Source organism: Podarcis gaigeae (genome assembly GCF_964106915.1).
Source record: "Podarcis gaigeae genome assembly, chromosome: 6".
Classification (NCBI taxonomy): Eukaryota; Metazoa; Chordata; class Lepidosauria; order Squamata; family Lacertidae; genus Podarcis; species Podarcis gaigeae.
In genome coordinates, this window is record NC_139682.1 from 2,875,660 (window position 1) to 2,896,861 (window position 21,202).

The 21,202-nt window shown below is 43.9% G+C and overlaps 1 protein-coding gene and 1 long non-coding RNA gene across 3 annotated transcripts in view; one reads left to right on the plus strand and one right to left on the minus strand.

The window, feature by feature from the left end:
- Positions 1–21,202, minus strand: part of ASXL1 (ASXL transcriptional regulator 1) — a 31,954-nt gene extending 10,752 nt beyond the window's left edge. For both annotated transcript variants that reach the window (XM_083744104.1, XM_083744103.1), the window contains exons 1-6: positions 20,824–21,202; positions 8,880–8,962; positions 5,459–5,567; positions 4,875–4,995; positions 2,126–2,223; positions 442–535 (exon numbers count right to left, since the gene is read on the minus strand). In XM_083744104.1, coding sequence (XP_083600230.1) covers positions 442–535; positions 2,126–2,223; positions 4,875–4,995; positions 5,459–5,567; positions 8,880–8,962; positions 20,824–20,883 — 565 coding nt within the window. In that variant the 5' untranslated portion in view covers positions 20,884–21,202. The remainder of the gene's footprint in view (positions 1–441; positions 536–2,125; positions 2,224–4,874; positions 4,996–5,458; positions 5,568–8,879; positions 8,963–20,823) is intronic.
- Positions 462–4,709, plus strand: LOC310847248. Its single transcript, XR_014565723.1, has 3 exons — positions 462–599; positions 908–1,144; positions 1,199–4,709. It is a non-coding gene; the product is annotated as an uncharacterized lncRNA (long non-coding RNA).

Here is a 21,202-nt window from a genome sequence, read left to right on the forward strand (position 1 = left end):
TTTGTGGATTTTTTGTATTTCTATATTCTTGCAAATTTAATAAAAATGATCTACTAAAAAACAACAACCCAAGAATGTTCCATGAACAAGGATCTGAACAAAGGCTACTCACGCTGAGGCCCTACAAATATCTACAACTGCAGAGGCCGGGTGGTGGCTGCTGTAGCTATTGCTTTCTTCTCTTCTGTTAAAATAATAGTGTTAAATGAAGCCAGGGATGGAACTCAAAGCCTAGGAGACAATTTAAACCAATTTCCCAGTGAGCTGTATTTGGAACAACGTACAATGTGTAGCACAGAGCCCTAGCAGACCTAAAAAGTGCCAAAGAATCTCTGTTGTGCATGGCACTCGGAAGCTCTTGTGAGAGGTGCCAGATAGGGGTTTGGTACTGGAGAGCTCATGTAGATGTGCAAAGTCAATGGGGGTGGGGAGTTGGCTCACCTGAAGAAGTTTCCATATGAGCACCATTTACTTTCAGAGGCGTCAAAACTACACGAGGAAGCATTACTCCTGTCTTTTTCTTCTGTTTGCTTGCCTGTATCCCAGAAAAGACCAAAAGAAAGACAGCGCTGGTGAGGAAGTATCAGTTTAGGCCATGGGTAGGGCAAACTAAGGCCTGGGGACCGAATCCGGCCCAATCGCCTTCTTAATCCAGCCCACGGATGGTCCAGGAATCAGCGTGTTTTTACATGAATAGAATGTGTCCTTTTATTTAAAATGCATCTCTGGGTTATTTGTGGGGCCTGCCTGGTGTTTTTACATTTAAAATGCATCTCTGGGTTATTTGCGGGGCATAGGAATTCATTCATTCCCCCCCCCAAATATAGCCCGGCCCCCCACAAGGTCTGAGGGACAGTGGACTGGCCTCCTGCTGAAAAACTTTGCTGACCCCTAGTTTAGGCTAAAGCAACAGGCTTGGCAATGACACCTCTCCCTTCCTTACTGGAGGCCCCCACCTCTTTGGGCTGTTCGGCTCCAGAGTTCCTGCACTGAGCCGGGAAGAGATCAGTCCATGTGGCCTGCAATGTCTCCCTTCAACTCTTAAGATTCTAAGGCATATTCATAGCACAAATATCTGCAATATTCACTGAGGACAAGGCAAAAGGCCAATTTATGTATTTAGAAAGGCAGGTTTATATTAAAGGCTAGAGGCAAAACAAGTCAGGAAGCAAAGTAAAGAGTCTAACTGCTGGTTAAGCCCTAAGGTAGTGTACCTGGGTAAGCTAATTCAAAGTTGAATTCCCCAATCACAGTGACTCTGCTTCAATCCAAAACACACCTACAGTGGTACCTTGGGTTAAGTACTTAATTCGTTCCGGAGGTCCGTTCTTAACCTGAAACTGTTCTTAACCTGAAGCACCACTTTAGCTAATGGGGCCTCCTGCTGCCGCTACACCGCCGGAGCATGATTTCTGTTCTCATCCTGAAACAAAGTTCTTAACCTGAAGCACTATTTCTGGGTTAGCGGAGTCTGTAACCTGAAGCGTATGTAACCTGAAGCGTATGTAACCCGAGGTACCACTGTACATGGTTAATTGGTTAGTCCTTGAGCACATAAGCAGCCAGATGAACATTCTGAAGAAGTCACAGTGCAGACCGTACACAAACTGTAAACTTCCTATTGTGTTTCATTCCTAAAGAGCCAAGCGACACTCCTTTTTGAAGTAATTTGGCCAAGTCAGTAAGTGGTGGGAGGGGAGGGATATACTTGGACGAATTGCCAAATCTACATAATTGGATTCCTTCAGCAAAAATCTGGACAGACCTACCTGGAATAGGTGATTTATGTGGCCCTTCAATGCAGCAATTCTAGTCTGCCTGCCCAATCTTGCAAGGGCAGTCTCCCTACTTGTGAATCCCAACAACTGGTGTTTAGAAGCACTCTGCCTCCAATTGTGGAGGCAGAACTCAGCCATCGAGGATAGCAGCCACTGAAGGAGAGACTTTTGCTGAAGAACTGCCACGGTGGGTCAACCTGTGCAGCTGCAGGTTTCTCCTTCTACCCCACCAGAGCTCTGTTGAGCCCTTCTTTTATTTTTACTTCTTCTTTTACTTAAAAGGTTTATATGCATTGCTATCCTTCTGCTTTGCCCCACAAGTCCCCAGTCAAATGCCCCCATTCTACCTGTGAGGCTGCTCTATGGCTCTCCCGAACAGCAGGTACATTCTTGCTCTGAGGCTCCGTGGAACAAGAGGCGCTTGAGGAGGTTTCATCTAGAGATACTGAAAAGAAAAAAAGATCATCCCATCAACATTGGTGGAAGAAACAAGCAGCTCAGGGTTGGCCAATTGTCTGCCCTTGACAGGGCTGCACTTCCGCTGAACAAGCAGGTAAGCAGTTCTGGATCCAGCTTCATCACTGGAGACTCAGGTAATCTCGGTGGCAAGGAGTGCCTTTCGCCAGATGAAGCTGGTACAGCAACACTCCTGGACGGAGACAGCTTGACCATGGTAATCCAGGCATTGGTGAATCCAGGCCTGGATTACAGCAAGGTGGGGCTCTCCTTGTGCAACTTGTGCAGAATGCTGCAGTGTGATTGCTCACAGGAGTGAAACCCCTGTCAGCATATTACTGTCAGTTTGCATTTTTTTGGTACAGAAAGTATTGATCTGATGTGTAGAGATCTTTCCTATTCTAATTAATCCAAGAGGCTTCTGGAAGCTTCTCTGCGTGAAAGAGACAAGCAGAAGGTTCATGATGTTTGGGTTATTCCCTCAGAGAAACTGAGTACAGATGGCTAAAACTGGTTCTCTCTTTCTGTCAATGTCATGCTGACTATAATAATAAGGCCAGGAGGAGCCTGGGTTTCACTCTTTTCTACCTCTTTTTCCTTCTGGTGTGGTGTTCTGTATATAGTGTTAAGGGTTTAGTCTTCTTATAATTTATTGTAAACTTAAGTCTGCTGCAACTGGATTTCTTATGGACAGGGCCAGTCCTGAATGTATTGGATTTGTGACCATTACGCTCATTTGCCTTCAGTAGAAGTAAAGCTCTGATGGATTAAATACTAATTGCCTCTGATCTATTTTTTTGCGAATTCTGCAACGTGTTTAAGCTTTCACTCTGCTAACTATACACTGGAGTTCTGCTCTGGATCAATATGAGTAGAATTAATGACAATTACACCTCTGCTTAAAAGATCTGCACTGGCTGCCAATCTGTAAGTGGAACAATTCAAGGTGTTACTATTGGTATATAAAACCCATATCAACTTGGGACTCGTTTACTTGAAGGTTCACCTTACCTCACATATGCCCACTCAACCACCTTGATCTGTAGAACTGACATTTTACAAGTGCCACTCAGTCTCCACTTGAAAGGAATTATATTTCAAACATGGCAGCAACTACAGTCTGGAACTTCCTGCCTACTGAAACCAGGCAGGCTCCCCCAGTTGGTGAGGCTTATTTGACAACAGTGGAAAAACAGCCTTTAGTGTCATTGGCCCAGTCCTGTGGAACACTTTGCTGGTATTCTGTTGTTGCCAACTTTTAAATGCTTGCTGGAAACTTTTCTCTTCTGCCAGGCCTAGGCAGCCAATTAAGAGTCATCTTCTCTGGCGATCCCTCGTAGCTAAGTAAGATTGTCTTCCATGAACACAGTCTTAACGGTGTGTCCGTAAGTGACTGCAGAGTCCAATTCTGGATCCACACATCCTTCCACAGTGGGGACATAGGTTTCCAGGCAGGAGTTGATCCCGGTGAGGGTTTGCCGAACGTGCCATCCTCTTAGCATGTTTCTCCCTTTCGTCCTGAGTTCGAACATCTTCAAAGTCCATGACACCTTTGGTAAAGGCTGTTCTCCAACTGGAGCGCTTGCAGGCCAGTGTTTCCCAGTTGTCAGTGCTTATACTACATTTTTTAAGATTTGCCTTGAGAGAGTCTTTTAACCTCTTTTGTTGACCACCAGCATTATGCTTTCCATTTTTAAGTTCAGAATAGAGTAGTTGCTTTGGAAGACGATAATCAGGCATCTGAACATGACCAGTCCAACGAAGCTGACATTGAAGAATCGTTGCTTCGACACTGGTGATCTTTGCTTCTTCCAGTACACTGATATTAGTTCGCCTGTCTTCCCAAGTATATGTAAAATTTTGGGGAGACACCGTTGATAGAAACTTTTAGGGAGTTGGAGATGGTGTTTATAAGCGGTCCATGTTTCACAAGTGTTCAGTAAGGTTGGTAGTACAATAGCTTTGTAAATGAGCTTTTTGGTTTCCCTGTGAATGTCTCGGTCCTCAAACACCCTGCACTTCAATCGGGAGAAAGCCGCATTCACAGAACTCAGGCAATGCTGGATTTCAGCACCCATGTTGGCCCTTGTGGAAAAATAACTGCCCAGGTAGGAAAAGTGATCAACATTTTCCAATATGTCATCAACATATTGAAGCTCTATGACGGAAGTTACGGTAACCTTACTCTTTACACCCCCCAACAAATGGTGTGTTGATATGATGTTTGTTTTTTATTTCTTTTTGCTTTTAACTTTTCATGATATTATTGTCCGGTTTTATGATTTTATATTGTTGTAAACTGCTGTGATAAACTTTTATGATGCAGCAGTATATGAATATTTTTAATTAATAAATTATTAATAATGCATGTTTTTGGCACCTGCCCCAAACTTCTTCACTTAGGCAAGCCCACTCAGACTAGGTAACTCTCAGGGTCCCTTCCAACTCTACAATTCTATCTGAAGCACACATCATTTTAGTTTATAATGTATATTTCAACTTGTGATGACTGTTTGTATTTTGACATTTTGGGGTAAATGTTTTTAGCTTCTGATTTTTATCAGTAATTTTTTGTAAACTGCTGAGAGGGTTATTCAGATTCTGTTAACTAAATAAAAACTCGGCCAAGCAGGCGCTTACTGTCATTATCGCCGCTCACAGTGCTGGCTTCGTTGGAGCCACTGCTTTCGGCATCAGCAGCATCATCCAGCTCTTCTCCTTCAGGGGCTGACAGGTTCCGGGACCACTGCACAGCATCTTTCTAGAAAGACCAATCAAAGCTCTGGTGAATTTCCCCTTAGGAATCAAAGTGGAAAATCACAGGGACAATACTGAACCCAAGGGAACCCTGATGTTCATTACCTAGTTAATGGGTTAGCAAACACACTAATCTTGATCCATCCACTTTGATTAAAAGTGCTGCTTTAAGCAGCGGCTTTAGAAAAAAAAACATCATGCTGTGTGTCAGGTTAGTAGGTCTTATGGCACCAATGCTCAAATATTTAAAAATCTTATGAGTGCTATATAAGCTGAATAGCAGGTCAAAATAGGTAAGCAGGTTAGAATATGTAAGCTGAATAGCAGGTTAGCTTTGACTGTGAGCCCAGCTTGCCAGAAAGTCCAGATATCAGATTCTATCATGTGTCAGGTGTTCATTCAATATTTGCCAGCTAGCTAAACCTTTGCCAAATCTCTGGTGTGGAGGAAGAGCAATCTGGTCTTACCTTGAGGGTGAAAAGGCTGATGCGCCCAGGGAGTTTGTAGAAAAGCCCCTCACAGCTCCTTGAATTGGAATGGAGCATGGCATTCAGGCAGGCCAGCGGGGATGTGCCACTGAAGGAAGGAAGGAAGGAAGGAAGGAAGGGAAAATGCATCCTTGGATATGGCAGCTCAGACACACATTGCTTTATAATTAACAGGAAAATTATTATGGAAACTCTGCTACTTCAGCCACCGCAACCCAGCACAGCAAGGCAAGACACCCCAGTGTTGAAAAGACACTTTCAGCCTGCCTGCACGGCATAAAGAACATATTGTTTTCATCAAACTCCCTGATCAGAATAACCACCACCAAACCAAATACCTCAGTACTTGCCCAGAGTTACTGCTTTTTTTATTTTGTGAAACATAAAAGTGTGCAATGCAATCTGAAGTTAAATTCTGGCCAAATAATTTTATATTGTCGAGTCAAGACCAATTTTACAATAAGGATTCTAAAATATTGTTTTAAACAGGAGATGGTGAAGGGCAGAAACATTTTTCAGGAACAAGCCGCCTCACTCCTCCCCAGTATATTTCCCTGGCTGCTGTTGGAAATAAGAGAGATCCTTCAGCTTTTAGTGGGAGAGGCATCCAAACTTGTGTGGTTTGGGCTTCTCCTTGAAGAAGCCACTGGCTATGCCTACATGCTGGGCTCCTAAGTGAAAAGCCCAAGACACACCTTCTATTCCACATGCTTTCGCATCACTGCAAACACAGTTGCATGTGGAGACAAGGAGAATCTAAACTGCCTTGAGTACCATCAGGGGAAAAGGTGGCGTATAAATAAATAACTGAACTAAACTTACCTAAACTAAACTAAATTAAACCATACTGTGTTGTAACATGATCTTTTATTTCAGAATGCCAAAGGCAAGGAGGAGGTGCAAATATGTGTTTGCCTCTTTAGGAATATCAAACGTTGGGAAAGAATGAGAAGACATAATGATGTTTAGCTATGCTGGATCCCAACACAAAACTGCCTTGGCTTCGTGAACATGGTAACAATGGATGAAATGTTCTTCTTTGGGGCCCCTTTTACAGAGAAGCATTCACAGAAAATACAAAACATAGAAAGCAGAGCTCTTTGGGTGAAAAAAAAAAAGCAATTTGAAAAGATGTTACACCATCATCACCGTGCCCCCTCCCGTAAAGTGCTCTGTCAGATGCAGCTACTTTGAAAAGATGTCACACCTTCAAAATAAAGAGCCAGTAAGATTATTTAAGCTGATAAAGAAGCACAACTAGTTATCATTTCTAATGAATTAACAGCAAAGTTAGTTGTGATCTGTACCAGGGTGGCAAATAAATTGAAATGAAATGAAATCCAGGAGGAAATGTTTTAAATTCCTGAGGACAATTTTTTGCAGAGGCCCCATCCTTATTTAGAAAGTAATTTACCTTCTGTAGACATGCAGTGATTCCATAGCAATGCCGGTGACATGTGGAGAGGAAATGACGTATCAAAAGAAAACAGAATGGAATTAACACAAAATATTCAAACTCCAGGTGAGAGATAAGCTATTTCAGACAAAAAAACAGTAACAGGGTATAGCCAGCTTGGGACACTTTACTTCTGAAGTGCAAATAAAATTATTTTTCTCATCTGCAAATAACTCTCTTCCTTATTAAATGCAACTGGAGACTATAGGTATATCTAATTAAGTCTACACTTCCATTCCTGCATTTAAGCTCCTGTCTCAGTTAAAGGTGTTGCAAAATGAAAGATTGTACTCTGAACATTTTCTGAAATGTCTTATAACTGAATCTCAGGCCAAAACACAGCGTCAGAGTGTACCAAACATACTACGGGCCAGATTCAACTAATCAGATGCACTAGCAGAAGCCAGTGAAACAAGTTCTGCTAGTGAAATGGGACTCCCCACCCTGCCCTCCCACAAGATGAAAAGCTTGCACTGACTGAACAATTGTAATAGCACAGTGTTGAATTCCTCCCTCCGTTTGTAGTATATCTTTAACTCAACAATAAAATGCACATGGATAAATGTAGGGGCTCAGATCTCTACCTAAACCACCATGAGATCTTTTGATGAAGGGCAGTATATAAATGATGACGACGACGATGATGATCATGATGATGATGATAATAATGAGCTTGTTTGCTCTTGCCTTGGTAACACACTTTATACTCAGGAGGGAGGGGGGATAAATTTATTTATTTACATATTAAAATCCATACTTTTACAGAACTATTTCAAGGCACAGTACAACATTTATTGATGAGAATCAATAAACACTGATTAACAAAGAAAACTCATGTTATAAAAGCCTGTCTAAACAATATAGCTTTCAAACGATGTCCGAATGAAGATGTGGTTCCTAATGAACCTCTACTGGCAGGGAGTTCCACAGGGCAGGGCCTGGTCTCTAGTTACAGCCGGCCAAACCTCAGGGGCCATGTGGGGAGCCATCAGAAGTGTCCCATCAGAGGATCTCAGCGATCAAGGTGGAATGTAAGAAATCAGACAGTGCGTAACATACTTCAGGCCCAAGTTATTTAGGGCTTTGTGAATTAACACAAGTACCTTGAACCTAGTCTAGTATCAAACCAGCAACCGGTGCTGCTCTTCCAGCAGCAGAGTAATGAGGCTGTTCCACAATCCCTTGGAAAAAGGCTCACATGGTGAAAAAGAGCAACAATGATCATACAACCTAACAAACACCCCGATGGACAAAAACGGTTAAGAGCCATCAAAGTACAAGGTCTCTGTTATAATTTTACAACAGCATGATATAACTAACTCCATTGGGTTTAAACATGACATTTAGCCTTGTCAAATTCACCTGCTCATCATGTCTGGGACAATTCCACAAGTAACTGCTTTGTGTGTGTTTTTTTTTGGGGGGGGGGGGAGTGCTTGCAATTCAGCCTATGCATTGCATGGGATTCCAGTGGTGTCCAAACTTTTTTTCAGAGGCCCAGGCCGACCAAAGTTGTTGGCCTTTTTTTTTAGGATTGAAGTTGTTAAACTTTATTTAAGGTTGAACTTGTTGAGCTTTCTTTAGTATTGAAGTTCTTGAGGGTTTTTTAGGGGTTGGATTAGGCTCCCCAAACAGACTTTGGACATGCCTGGATTATGCAGGGCTATTGGGTCATTGTTTTCGGTTTGATTTTATATGTGGTCTTGTTTGTGAACCGCCCTGAGACTTCTGGGTATAGGGCGGTGTATAAATTGAAAAAATAATAATAAAATAATTCTCGAACAGATCCAGGAAATCCACCTATTGAATCTAAAGTATGACATGGAAAATTTTCAGACCAAATTCAGTTTTTTAAAGGCAAGGAAGAGGTGCACTAGAGGAAATAAAGAAGTCAACTTCATCCTACACCATACTTTTAACTTGAACACGAAGAACACTACCAACCTCATTTCCTTTAGGCCTTCTGTTTCTATGACCTGCAAAATTTGTTTTGGGGTCATGGGTCCATCAGAGTAGTTTTCCAGCACCTGAAAAGATAAATAAACAGTTCAAGCTTAGCATGTAAACCCCAAGCCTAAGGCATTCAAACTGAAGATAAAGGGTTAGAGAATCTGGCCTAGCCTTTCTACAAAGCTATCGAACATGGATTTTTCAGGCCATAACATTCCCAATGCAAGCCCATGCTGACTCAAAATGAAATGAGTCGCTTGGCAAGATTTCATCCAGTGCTGAAGGGCCAAGCTCAATGAGACAGGATTGCATCTGCGGATCTATTTTAAAAGCAGTCACTGGTGTGTGGGTGTACCATATTTTTCCATGTATAAGACGCCCCCTATTTTGGGGGACTACAAAGTTGTTGAGCTTTTTTTGAAGGGGAATGCCCAGAGTTGTTGCGTTTTTTTAAGAGGGATTGCCGAAAATCCCAAAGACAACCGCAGACAATATCACACGTTGCCGAAGCCACCAATCATCTGCCCAGTCACCAACAGCACCTGCCAATAGCCCACCCAATTGCCGCAGTGGAAGCAAATCAACAACAGCCATTGCCGCGACCATCAATCATCCGTCCAATCGCAGATAGCAATCTGCTGCTCATGGCAGGAACCAATCACCCGTCCCCACACTGCACTATCCATGTATAAGACGACCCTCAATTTTTAACATAATTTTTAAAATATAAATTCCTCGTCTTGTACACAGAAAAATATGGTATTTATTTAAGCAACTTACACACTGCTTAACTACAATAGTCTTTACAGTACAAAAAATAGATTTTTAAAAAAATTATAAAACAAACTATAAAACAAAACATCAATTAAATGCCTGCCAGAATAAAAAAGTATTCAGTTGGCAGTGGAAGCTATTCTTATTAAAAATATATATAATTCATTACCCAATGTTCACCTTAAGGTCCCAGGGCAGGTTACACATTATTAAAAACAGTTTAAAGCAACTTGCAATTACAGAAATAAGGTGCATCCTTAAAATATAAACCGCAAGTGTCAAAACCAGAGTAAAGAGGCGTGTCCTCAGCATTTGCTGCAAGCCATATACTGAAGGTCCTGCACTCTGTGGGGAGGGAGTTCTTCAACTTAAGCAGGGCCAAGGTGTTTGGAGGGGGTTGTTTATACCCCCCCCCCCCGCTTCTTTTCCCAATATAAATTGCTTTCCTTCAAGATACTATTTGCCCTCCTGGACAGATCAACTCTGGCCCTAAAAATCACAGAGTTGCTAGTACACTGGATGAACAGGTGTATACCTCTCAGACTATGAAACTGTCAATGTCCCCTGGTGAAACAATTGACTCGCCAACACACAACCACAGACTGGACCATGACCATGAAAGGTTGCACTTTTATTTCAGTGCCCTTTTTCAAAAAATGTATACAGTGTAAGAAGGCATATCATAGCTACAAGATACTGTGAAGGCGAGATTTTCAAAAGTACACGGGATAATATTTTGACAGCAGCAATGATAAGAAGCCTCCAGCTCTGGCTTAAAAGATATAAGCTCTTCAGTTCAAGTTAGAAGTCGACTTCTAAAGCTTTTCTTGAGACACATTTGGAATTTCTCAGCATCTCCTTTCAAAGACGCTGAAACAAACCTGTGCTGAGAAGGGGACCCCCTACTTTTGATCAAGCACACTCTTCTTCCAGATAAAAGTATCATGTCAAATTATACAAACACGATAATGGAAAAAGAGATGACCTCATGGATGTTCTGTAAGCTACTATACATGTTATTGAAATAAATTCCATTGTGTAACCTAAAGCTCTTATTTCAGCCTACTGGTACTCTCAAAAATATAGAGTGCTGAAATAAGGAGTTTGAGGCCCACAATTTTCACTTACAGTCTCACTAAAAGGACAAGTTGGTAACACTAATTGTTGTGTGCATGTGAGAACATAAAGAATGGAGTTCCTGCAAAGCTGTGCCAAGGGAGTAGCAGCTGCAGGCCAGTTGAAGAGGTGAAACAGCATCAATGGGGCATCTCTGTTGGAAAGGAATGCAGGTCAGTAGCCACCAGTGAATCTCCACCTCCACAAAGAGAAAGATCAACCTGAACCACACATCCTGCTGTCACGCAACCGAGAATCTGCCAACATGTCCTAGGAAAGGTAAAAGCAAATTATATCCATAGCCCTCAGCTCTGCATTTCTCAGTACGTGATAGTCCAAGAGCTGTGAATTATAAAGTTATTTGGCGCAAGACTAGGAAATGGAAACTGTGAAACACACACCTAAAGTTAATAGAAGCTCCCAGGGAATCTAAACAAGTGATCTAAAAGAAGGTGCTAAGCCACAAGGCACTGAGGAAAGCCATTCTAATTCTGAACAAAGACAACTACTAACACAGACTTAAGTGATCCAGCCTCCTTAAAGGATAAAGAGTGACTCCAGGGCACTTTTCAGAAAGAGGTAGCCTTCATCAGTGAAAAAAGGAAGTAAGATCCAGGTGGAAGGGTTAAGCTCTGACATGGTAAGACACTTGGACACCTTTGACACAAATCACACATAGAACATTAACCCAGAAAGAAATGTAGCTTGCAGCTGCACATCAATGGATCACATGAACCCAGTTCTCTAACAGTTACATGTGAGATTAAGTAGAACTTGAGAATTCAAATTAAATATAAAGCATGTCATGCTACAGGGCAAAAACAAAGCATGAAGAAAAACACCAAGCTATAGAAGGATGTTCCCAAGGGGCACAATTTCGCCAGAAATTGTAATGATTGCTAGCTACCTTCACCAGTATTACAAGTAGTGCACACAATACCTATGAGCGTGTGAATAAGTCTACTGGAAGTCATAAAAATCACAGGAAACCAGCCACAAATATCTTGTGGATGCCTCAATGAAAATGAATGCTCAGAAAAAGGGCTTGGTAGATTGATCTCTAAAGTTTACTATAGTACACATCACATCTGAAAGGGTAAAACACTACAAAGGAAGAAAGCAGTTGTTTAACAAATCACAAGAGTTCTGAGATTTCTATGAGATTTCTTCTCTTGATATCAGATTTTATTATTATTATTTATTGAATGAATGCGTACACTGCCCTTCATCCGAAAATCGCAGGGCAGTTCACAACATAAAAATACAAAATGAGAACACAAAATGCATTAAAAAAACAACGCAAACCCCTTATCCCATAAACAAATGGCATATAAATATGAAACTAGCCCCCCTGTTGGCTTTTCAGACCACATGTTATCTTCACAAAGAACTTTCTGAAGCAGTTCTTTGATCACTGTGTAAGGGAAATAACTTAAAAACAGGGCAGAGCCGGAAGTACTGCCTGAAAATATTTTCAGTTTACGATGATCCAAACACCAGGGGATCCTGGGCTGCAGCTCCTCCAGATAGTTTGCTACCAAGATTAGCAGTTTGACTTTGGCATGTGCTGAGTATCATTCCAACTGTGTGTATTTAAAATACTTTTCTTAGAAGCTGCGTGCATAGAATGTATAAGGCCCCCAGGGGAAACGAAGAAGACCTTTCAAAACCTATGAGGAGGTATGTGCAAAAAACATAGGTCTTATACAAAGACCTGTTTTGAATGGGTTTGCAGTCGGCTTGAAAGCAACCCACAAAGCAGGTGTGGGGCAGAAAGCCTTTAAGCAGATAATCTAACCTGAGGTTGAGCCAGCGACAAACCAGAAACAGAAAGGTAATGATGCTCCATACATATTAAGAAGCCTCCAGACAAAAGCGGGAAAAAGCAATACTGGTCTGATAAGCAAGTTCACTCGCAGAGAAAGGGAAAGCAAAGTCTTCTCACAAGAAGATTGCTGCTGTGACATTAAGAGGACTACAAGGCATGGGCAAGATGAGCAAGGGGGCTGAGGTGCACATAGGGACTTATCACCCATTCAATCTCAGTATTTTCAAGGTCAAGGTGGGTGACTATATTCCCTGCAACCTTGCCCCTGTCCTCTTGGTATCACCTGATAGCTTTATTTGAATGCTGCTGGCATTAGATAGTGGTTAAGCGGCAACATATGCCAGGTGTCCAAGCAAAGTGTTTGACCCACAAAGATGAGAATCAGTGTATAAAATACAGATGGAAGCGTCTAAGCAAAGCTGCCTTGATGCTCAGTATCACTCTGCACCTGAAGAGAATGACAAACAGTAAGGAACTCTACCCGCCCAAACTCTAGAAGCCTGACAGAGTTTCTGAATTTCCTAGTCCTATCAATAACTCAGTCAAATACAACCACCAGCATGAGTCTGACCAAACTGCAGGAGGCAGTGGAAGACAGGAGTGCCTGGTGTGCTCTGGTCCAGGGGGTCACGAAGAATCGGACACGACTAAACGACTAAACAACAACAACAAGCAATTTTCATTTACTTCTAAGAATTTTTATGTATATGGGGGGGGGGGGGCATATACCATCACTTGGTAGCCAAGCCCAAAAGCAAAAGTCTCATTTGGATGCATTTTGACTTGCCTACAGCTGGCAATCACCATGAGGTCACTGATCAAAGTATCATTTATCAGTTTTAGACCCCTAAGTAGTAGCAGTTGCCAAGACATGCTGCTTTCGCCTCTGCGTAGCTCCTTCATTATTTCAGCTATCGTGATATACAGTGGTACCTCAGGTTAAGAACTTAATTCCTTCCGGAGATCCGTTCTTAACCTGAAACTGTTCTTAACCTGAAGCACCACTTTAGATAATGGGGCCTCCCGCTGCTGCACGATTTCTGTTCTTATCCTGAAGCAAAGTTCTTAACCCGAGGTACTATTTCTGGGTTAGTGAAGTGTCTGTAACCCAAGGTACCCCTGTAATTTTCAACTCTTTTTCTAACGACCCCTAGCATAGAATTTGCCCTTTCTGCAGTTACCACACACTGGGTTAACATCTTCATGAAGCTGAACAATTGCCAGCTATATGCTGTGGATGCTAAACTATTTTAGGAAGTGAAGTACAGAACTAAGAAACAGTAGCTGTTCTAGAATAAGAGTGAGGTGCCCAGTGGAAAGTTGAACCCAGGCCTCCCGAGTGCAAATTCTATGGACTCTCCACTACATCAAGATGGTTATCATGCTTGGTAGGAGTAAAAAGAACTCACTGAAGAACTTCAGTGGCAGGCATATATATTCTTATAAGAAAAGCGTAAGTCTAAAAACTTTAGCAGAGTTTCAGAGCTGGACAAAAATTTTGGTTACCATCATCACTGTGTGTCTCCCCCCCTCCCTCCAAGCGCTCTGATAGATGCAGCTCATTTGTCCAAAGCATCATGAGAGTCTCCAGCTAATGCCTGGAATTGCCTAATGCAAGGACTAAAGCAAGAGGTACTCACAAGCATGGGGGAAGGTCAGTAATACTCTGTAATGGTTATATGGGGTTGCTCGTGCATAAGTTGCCACCACTCCTGGCTAGGTTGCCTGGTTAAACCTTTCCTGGCTGGACAGCCCTTCACTTCGTGGCTGTTTCAGTCGCTAGCAGTATCCGTCAGTGGGCGTTTCTTGAACTTCTTCCAGCAAAGAAGTTCTTTGACGCCAAGTCTACGCCTACTTTCCCTGCGTGGAAGTCTTCTGCGCAGGGTGGGTGTGGGTAGCGGAGGACCCGTGCTCTTCCCGCTGGTCTCCAGCGAAGAGTCCTGGAGCCCCCTCGCCGATTCCCCCATCTGCCTCCCTGGTGTTACGCTGATTTCCTTCCCCAGCCGATGAGCTCCCTCTCTCGCTGCTGGGCCCTTCTCCGGCATCGCTTGGGAGCCTTGCCTCCACCTCTGGCTCCGATGTCAGTTCCCTGACATACTCCCACTGCTTTTCCTGCAAAAACTGGCATGAAGTAAGGGGCAAAAGTTCTTCCACATGCCATAAGATGTTGGAAGGGGACCACAATCTCTTGTGCTTGATACAAAAGGAGACAAGATCTCACTTTATACTGGGCATCCATGGAAACATCAGGTAGCAATTTCCAGAATTAAGTGCATGCCTGCCACTGGCATTTTTGTGGCCCCTGTGGACAGAATAAGTATCACTGTATGAATGCTCTTGCACTAAATACAGTGGAACCTCGGATTAAGAGCTTAATTCGTTCTGGAGATCCATTCTTAACCTGAAACTGTTATTAACCTGAGGTACCACTTTAGCTAATGGGGCCTCCCGCTGCTGCCGCAGCCGCGCGATTTCTGTTCTCATCCTAAAGCAAAGTTCTTAACCCGAGGTACTATTTCTGGGTTAGCAGAGTCTGTAACCTGAAGCGTCTGTAACCCGAGGTACCACTGTACTAAACTTGAACACAGCTAAACAAGTACAGTACTACCTTGGAAGTCGAATGGAATCCGTTCCAGAAGTCCATTCGACATCCAAAATGTTCGGAAACCAAAGCATGGCTTCTGATTGGTTACAGGAAGCTCCTGCAGCCAATTGGAAGCCGCGGAAGCCCCGTCAGATGTTCAACTTCCAAAAATAGTCCGCAAACCGGAACAGTCACTTCTGGGTTTGTGGCGTTCAGGAGCCAAAACATTAGAGAACTAAACTGTTTGAAAACCAAGGTGCGACTGTGCACACTTCTGTACTAGACAGTCGAGCAGTGGGTGAATATTGTCCAAGAAAAGAAACCAACAACTAAAACTGAAAAGTTTCATCCTCAGTCAATAATATGGAAGACAGATCATCCAGACTACAGCCACATACAACTTGCCCTACTCAACGTAAATTTTTTTAAGTACAAGGGAAACATTACTTCCTGAACCCAGCCTCTGAAAACAGCACAGTAAAAGCAGATGGCTGCATGATCCAGCCTGCAAATAACTGAGCATGGTGTATGCCAGGGGTTGGCAACCTAAGGCCCATGGGCCACAAGCAGCCCACGGGGGTCATTTAACTGGCCCACGAGCTACCTCCGAACCAAGCCACCTGCTCGGCGAGTCCCCACATGCTGCACTAAACTGGTGCAGGGACTCGCTTCCATGGCACTGGAAATTGCGTCTGCGCATGCACTGACGCCGAAAAACATGTCTGCACAGACGCCGACAATGGAAATTGCGTGATCCGGCCCACAGAGGAATCTCCGCTGGAGTGAACCGGCCCAGGAGAGGTAAACCTTGCCGACCCCTGATGTATGCAATGTTAGTGCTCATCTCTAGTTTGGAGTGGAGGAGGGAAGTCTTATCAGAGTTTTGATTGAAGGTTTTACACGCCCACCTGAGGAATTTGTCCCCTAAATAGATACAATTATGCTTCAATTCTGCATATCCCCTCCTCCACACCTCTTTTTTTATTACTGGGAGTGGAGAATGGATGGGCTTTGTTATTTTTAAAGTGCAAACCAAAAAGAAGAAAGGACATGCCTCCATTTAAGATTTCACAATTCACATGCAGGGAGAAGCGGTTTTTTTGCAACTGTAACCACACAGTAAATTCCTGAAACATTCCTCAGAATGCAAATCAGTTTGATCTCAGGAAGTGCTGGAAAACACTAAAGCAGAGAAGCTTCAGATTCTTGGAGCAAAATCCAATGCATTTTTAGTTGGAAGAACTCCCATTGTGTGCCATTGGGGTTAAGTCCAGGTCTATACCACTGCAGTCTTACAGACTGTACTACACATGCCTAGTCAAAAGTCAGTCCTAGGTAAGTTAAGTATAATACTGAAGCTATCAAAAACATGGCTCCACTCCAGAGGTGAAAGGTTGCCAGTTTATCTACTTCTAATGACACCACAAAATTGTTTCCTTAAGCCTCTAAAAAAGCAAGCCAGAAATTCTGCCCATACCTAGAGGCGATATATTTTAGTGATATTGAGAAATTTAATCAGCATCTACTAACTGCTGGCAGCTTTCTCAGGAAGAACGCCTACTTCTCACCATAAATGGGAACACACATGCATTTGCCTCTAAGAGTCTACACTTCTCACTCTCTCAACCATCAATGAAAACCTTTGTATCTCCCTCACACCTGCATGAACACCCCTCACAGTGAACAAGAAAATGGAATTAAAAAGTCACTTTCTTCTGGAAAATAACTCCTTCTGTGGGCCTTTAAAACCCTTGTTACAAATCTATCCCTGCGCAAAAGAGCACAGGTGGCTGCTTCCTCTATCTTTAAAGGTTTCTCCTTTGTAAAAAGGACAGTGAAAATTACCTCAACTAACCAAAATGTATGAGCCAGGCAGACTATTTCAATACAGTTCTTATGGAAGGAGAGCGAGAATAAATGGTAAATCACCTATTCTCATAAAAGGGGAAAACACAATCCTGCTTTAAGAAGCAGTCCTTCCCAACTGGACATGAGAATATGATTCCCAGCTTCTACCACGCATAGCACTAGGCAGAAATGAACCAATGCTCTATAGTGGCCCATACTTTCACCTCCTTGTTTCAGCCAACGGGAAACTTAAGAACGTGAGAACATCCAGAGCAGAAGAAACAATTTCCATGGGATGCCTTCCTGCCTCAGACGTTGCAGCAACTTGTCACTGTGGAATCTTATGTGGAAATGACAACAGCAGGCAAAATTCTTCTCCCTTTGCTGCAAGGCTTAAAATGTGGAAACAGATGTCCCCGTGTCATTCTGAAGATGAAAACCAGTGGGCAGACAAAGTTTCCCAAGCTTTATTGAGTTTTCTTTTTAAAAATGTATTAAACAGCTGTAAGAGATTCCCAAGTCCTACCTCAAATCTGCAATGTGTGTACCAATTACTACTACATAGGAGAAACTTTTCTCTTTACACATAGTGTGGGGAGGAGATAGTGTCCCTGCCTCTAGAGCAGTGTTTCCCAAACTTGGGTCCCCAGCTCTTTTTGGACTACAATTCCCATCGTCCCTGACCACTGGTCCTGCTAGCTAGGGATGATGGGAGTTGTAGTCCAAAAACAGCTGGAGACCCAAGTTTGGGAAACACTGCTCTAGAGCAGGGGTCAACAACGTGTGGCCCATGGGCCAGATGCGGCTCACAAAGACCATTTTACCGACCCACGAGTTGCCCCCGAACCAAGCCACCCGCTTGGTGAGTCCCCCGCGTGCAGCGCTAAACCAGCGCAGCGACTCTCCGAGCAGCACTGGAAATCACATCTGCGCAAGTGCAGATACCGGAAATCACATCTGGGCATGTCCAGACGCGAAAATCGCTTTTGCACAGGCGTGATTTTTGGCGTCTGGGCATGCGCAAAGCAATTTCCGGCGCCACGGACATGCGCAGATGCGCTTTCTGGCATCACACTGCGCCAATCCGGCCCACGGACGATCTCCGTGGGAGTGATCCAGCCCATGGCCGGTAAACCTTGCTGATCCCTGCTCTAGATAAACCTGGCAGTAGCATTTTAGCTTCTCTTTCCATCGCATGTATGTCACAGGTAGAGGTATGTCTAATGAAGTGAGAAATAACCTCCATCTAGAAAGACACCTGGCATTCTTTGAGTCAATATACAATACAGTAACAGTGTTATCATGGTACTAAAAGTCCCTATCATAGGCAACACAGATATACAGTGGTACCTCTGGTTACGTACTTAATTCATTCCGGAGGTCCGTTCTTAACCTGAAACTGTTCTTAACCTGAAGCACCACTTTAGCTAATGGGGCCTTCCACTGCTGCCGCGCCGCCGCTGCACGATTTCTGTTCTCATCCTGAAGCAAAGTTCTTAACCCAAGGCACTATTTCTGGGTTAGCGGAGTCTGTAACCTGAAGCATATGTAACCTGAAGCGTATGTAACCCGAGGTACCACTGTATCTGACATGCTTATGCCAACATGAATGAACTTAAACAGAAATGACTCTTTACTCACACATAGACAAGTATATATCAGGAAAACAGAGGTGACTAACTCTGAGCTTGGAAATTCATTTTCATACCCTGATCCAGAAGCAATCTTTCCAAAAAAAGTTTATTCTACCACATTGTATATTGCCTCTAATGTGGAAAGAACTGTGCAACCATATACTATGCTTCAGACAATTTCCGTGTAACTCATTCCAAGCCCCATGACATAAGTATAAATTGTAGGACAAGCTCTCAAATTTCTTGCATCCTGAGGGAGTGCTCTATGGAGAATGAATGAAGTATAAATCCCTGTTGCATTGAAAAATTTCTAAACACACAAAATGGAATTCCAGTCCAATGCTTCATTATTTCCTGACGGGCTCCTCTCTTCCCATTAAAGGATCCTTATTGCAAAGCTGGTGTGCTGCAGTAGGTATGAGGTTGAGCTACAAATATGCAAGTCCTTGGGTTTGAATCTCAAGTGTGCAATGAACTTAAAAGTTGGTCACAGACACACGTCTATCTCAGCCTTAACCCTGTCCATCTGGGGAAAACACTAACTTACATTATAGGCATATGAATCATTTTGAACATTTGAAAGCATTATACAAATGTGAAGAATATTATTGTAAAAACACTCAGTCTTGTGACCCATTTCATCAGTTACCCACAAGGCGGCTGTATCCTAGTGATTTCAATACTAACCCCACTTACATTAGAGTAAGTCCTACTGAATTCAATGGGGCTTAATTCTGAGTAGACATGGCTATGTTTGTGTTGTAACATGGCTACCCCTCTAAATATTATTACAGTGGTACCTTGGTTTTCGAACGTAATCTGTTCTGGAAGACCGTTTGAGTTCTGAAATGTTCGAAAACAAAAAACCCCAAAACGGAAGCCACGTGGCAAGTTCGACTTCTGAGGCATGTTCTAAAACCAAACCATTTACTTCCATGTTTACAGCATTCAAAAACCGAAATGTTCATCAACAGAGACGTTTGAAAACCAAGGTGCCACTGTATTGTGTTTCTCCCTATTCTAGGGAGACTGAAGCAACTGTCATTTGTTTGTAGATGAACTTGTCTACTACTAGCACAGCCTTCACACAAACATAAATGTGAGCACCTTGGACATGTGACCACATTTGGAATATTGTGTATAGTAATTTCACTTCAGAAGGAAGCAGTAAAAATGACTGGGGTCTGCAGCAGCTCTCCTATGAGAAAAGGTTACATCATTTGGGACTTTTTAGTTTGGAGAAAAGTCAAGTTGGGGCATTTCAGAACTTTATAAAAAGCTTTTACCCCTCTCTCATAACACTAGAGCATGTGGCAATCCAATGAAGTTGAAAGGTCAAGAGAAAAGAAAGTCCTTTTTCACAGAACTATGACACTTCTTACCAAAGCATGGCCACCAGCCTGGGTGGCTTTAATGGTGGATTAGAAAAATTCATGGAACACAAGGATATCTATAGCTACTATGCAGGAGCGTTATGTTCTCCTTCCACTGTCAGATGCAGCATGCCTCTCTGCCTCTCAATACCAGCTGTTAAGAATTACATGCAGGAGAGCACAGATGCATTCTGGTTCTCTGTGCGGACTTACTGCCAAGGGGACTGGTTGGTCACTGTGAGAACAGGATGGTGGACTAGACAAATCTTTGGCCTCACCCAGCAGCCGGGCTCTTCTGGCATCCTTAAGACAGAGATTCTGCATGAGGGGAATGGGGAAACTCAAGGCCCTCCAACTGCTGTTGAACTCCCACTGCCAATACGGTCAGGGGATGATGGGAGTTGTAGTCCAGCATCACCTGGAGGGCTTCACACGTTTCCCACCTCCACTTTGTGTATCCTGTGCAGGGCCTAAGAGCCCCAAGGACCGAACTGGGGGGAATTTCAAGTTTTGAACCTCCTGCATGGCCTTACCCTCGTTCTTACGCCCATCCTCGTGGAGGTGCTTCTATGACACCCCACGGGGGTCACCTGGGAGAGGGGAGGGGGAGTTGTGCCCACGTAGCTCTCCCACCTGGAAAAGGTGAGGAGGACCCTTTCCATGGGGAAGCAGCTCCTCCCTCCCCGCCCCACACAGTGACAAAGGGAAGGAAGAGCCCTCCGCCCCATAACAGCCCCCCCCCACGCGAGGGGCTTATTCTTCCCCCTCCCCACTTTCTCACCAGGCGGGCGGCCTCGGCCCACGTGCGCTCCTTCTTCCTCCTCTGCTTCATCTCCTTCATCTTCCTCCGAGGGGGAAACAAGGCAAGGGGCGCTCCCGGCAGGCGCGCGCGCGCGAGGAAGTCGAGGGGGGCGGCGGCGGCAGAGGACAACAGCGGCCGCGGCGGGGGGGGGGGGCAGAGAGCGGGAGCGAGCGGGAGGAGGCAGACGGGAGCGCGCGCGGCCGACCGTTACTCGGGCGCGGTTTTGGCGGCGGGGGGGAGGGGCGGGGCGCTGGGCTGCGCGCGCGCTCGCGAGGCGGCTGAGGGGGAGAAAAAGGGCGGGCAGGCGAGAGGGAGGGGGGCCCGGCGCGCGCGCGCTCTTAAGGGGTGCTGAGGGTGG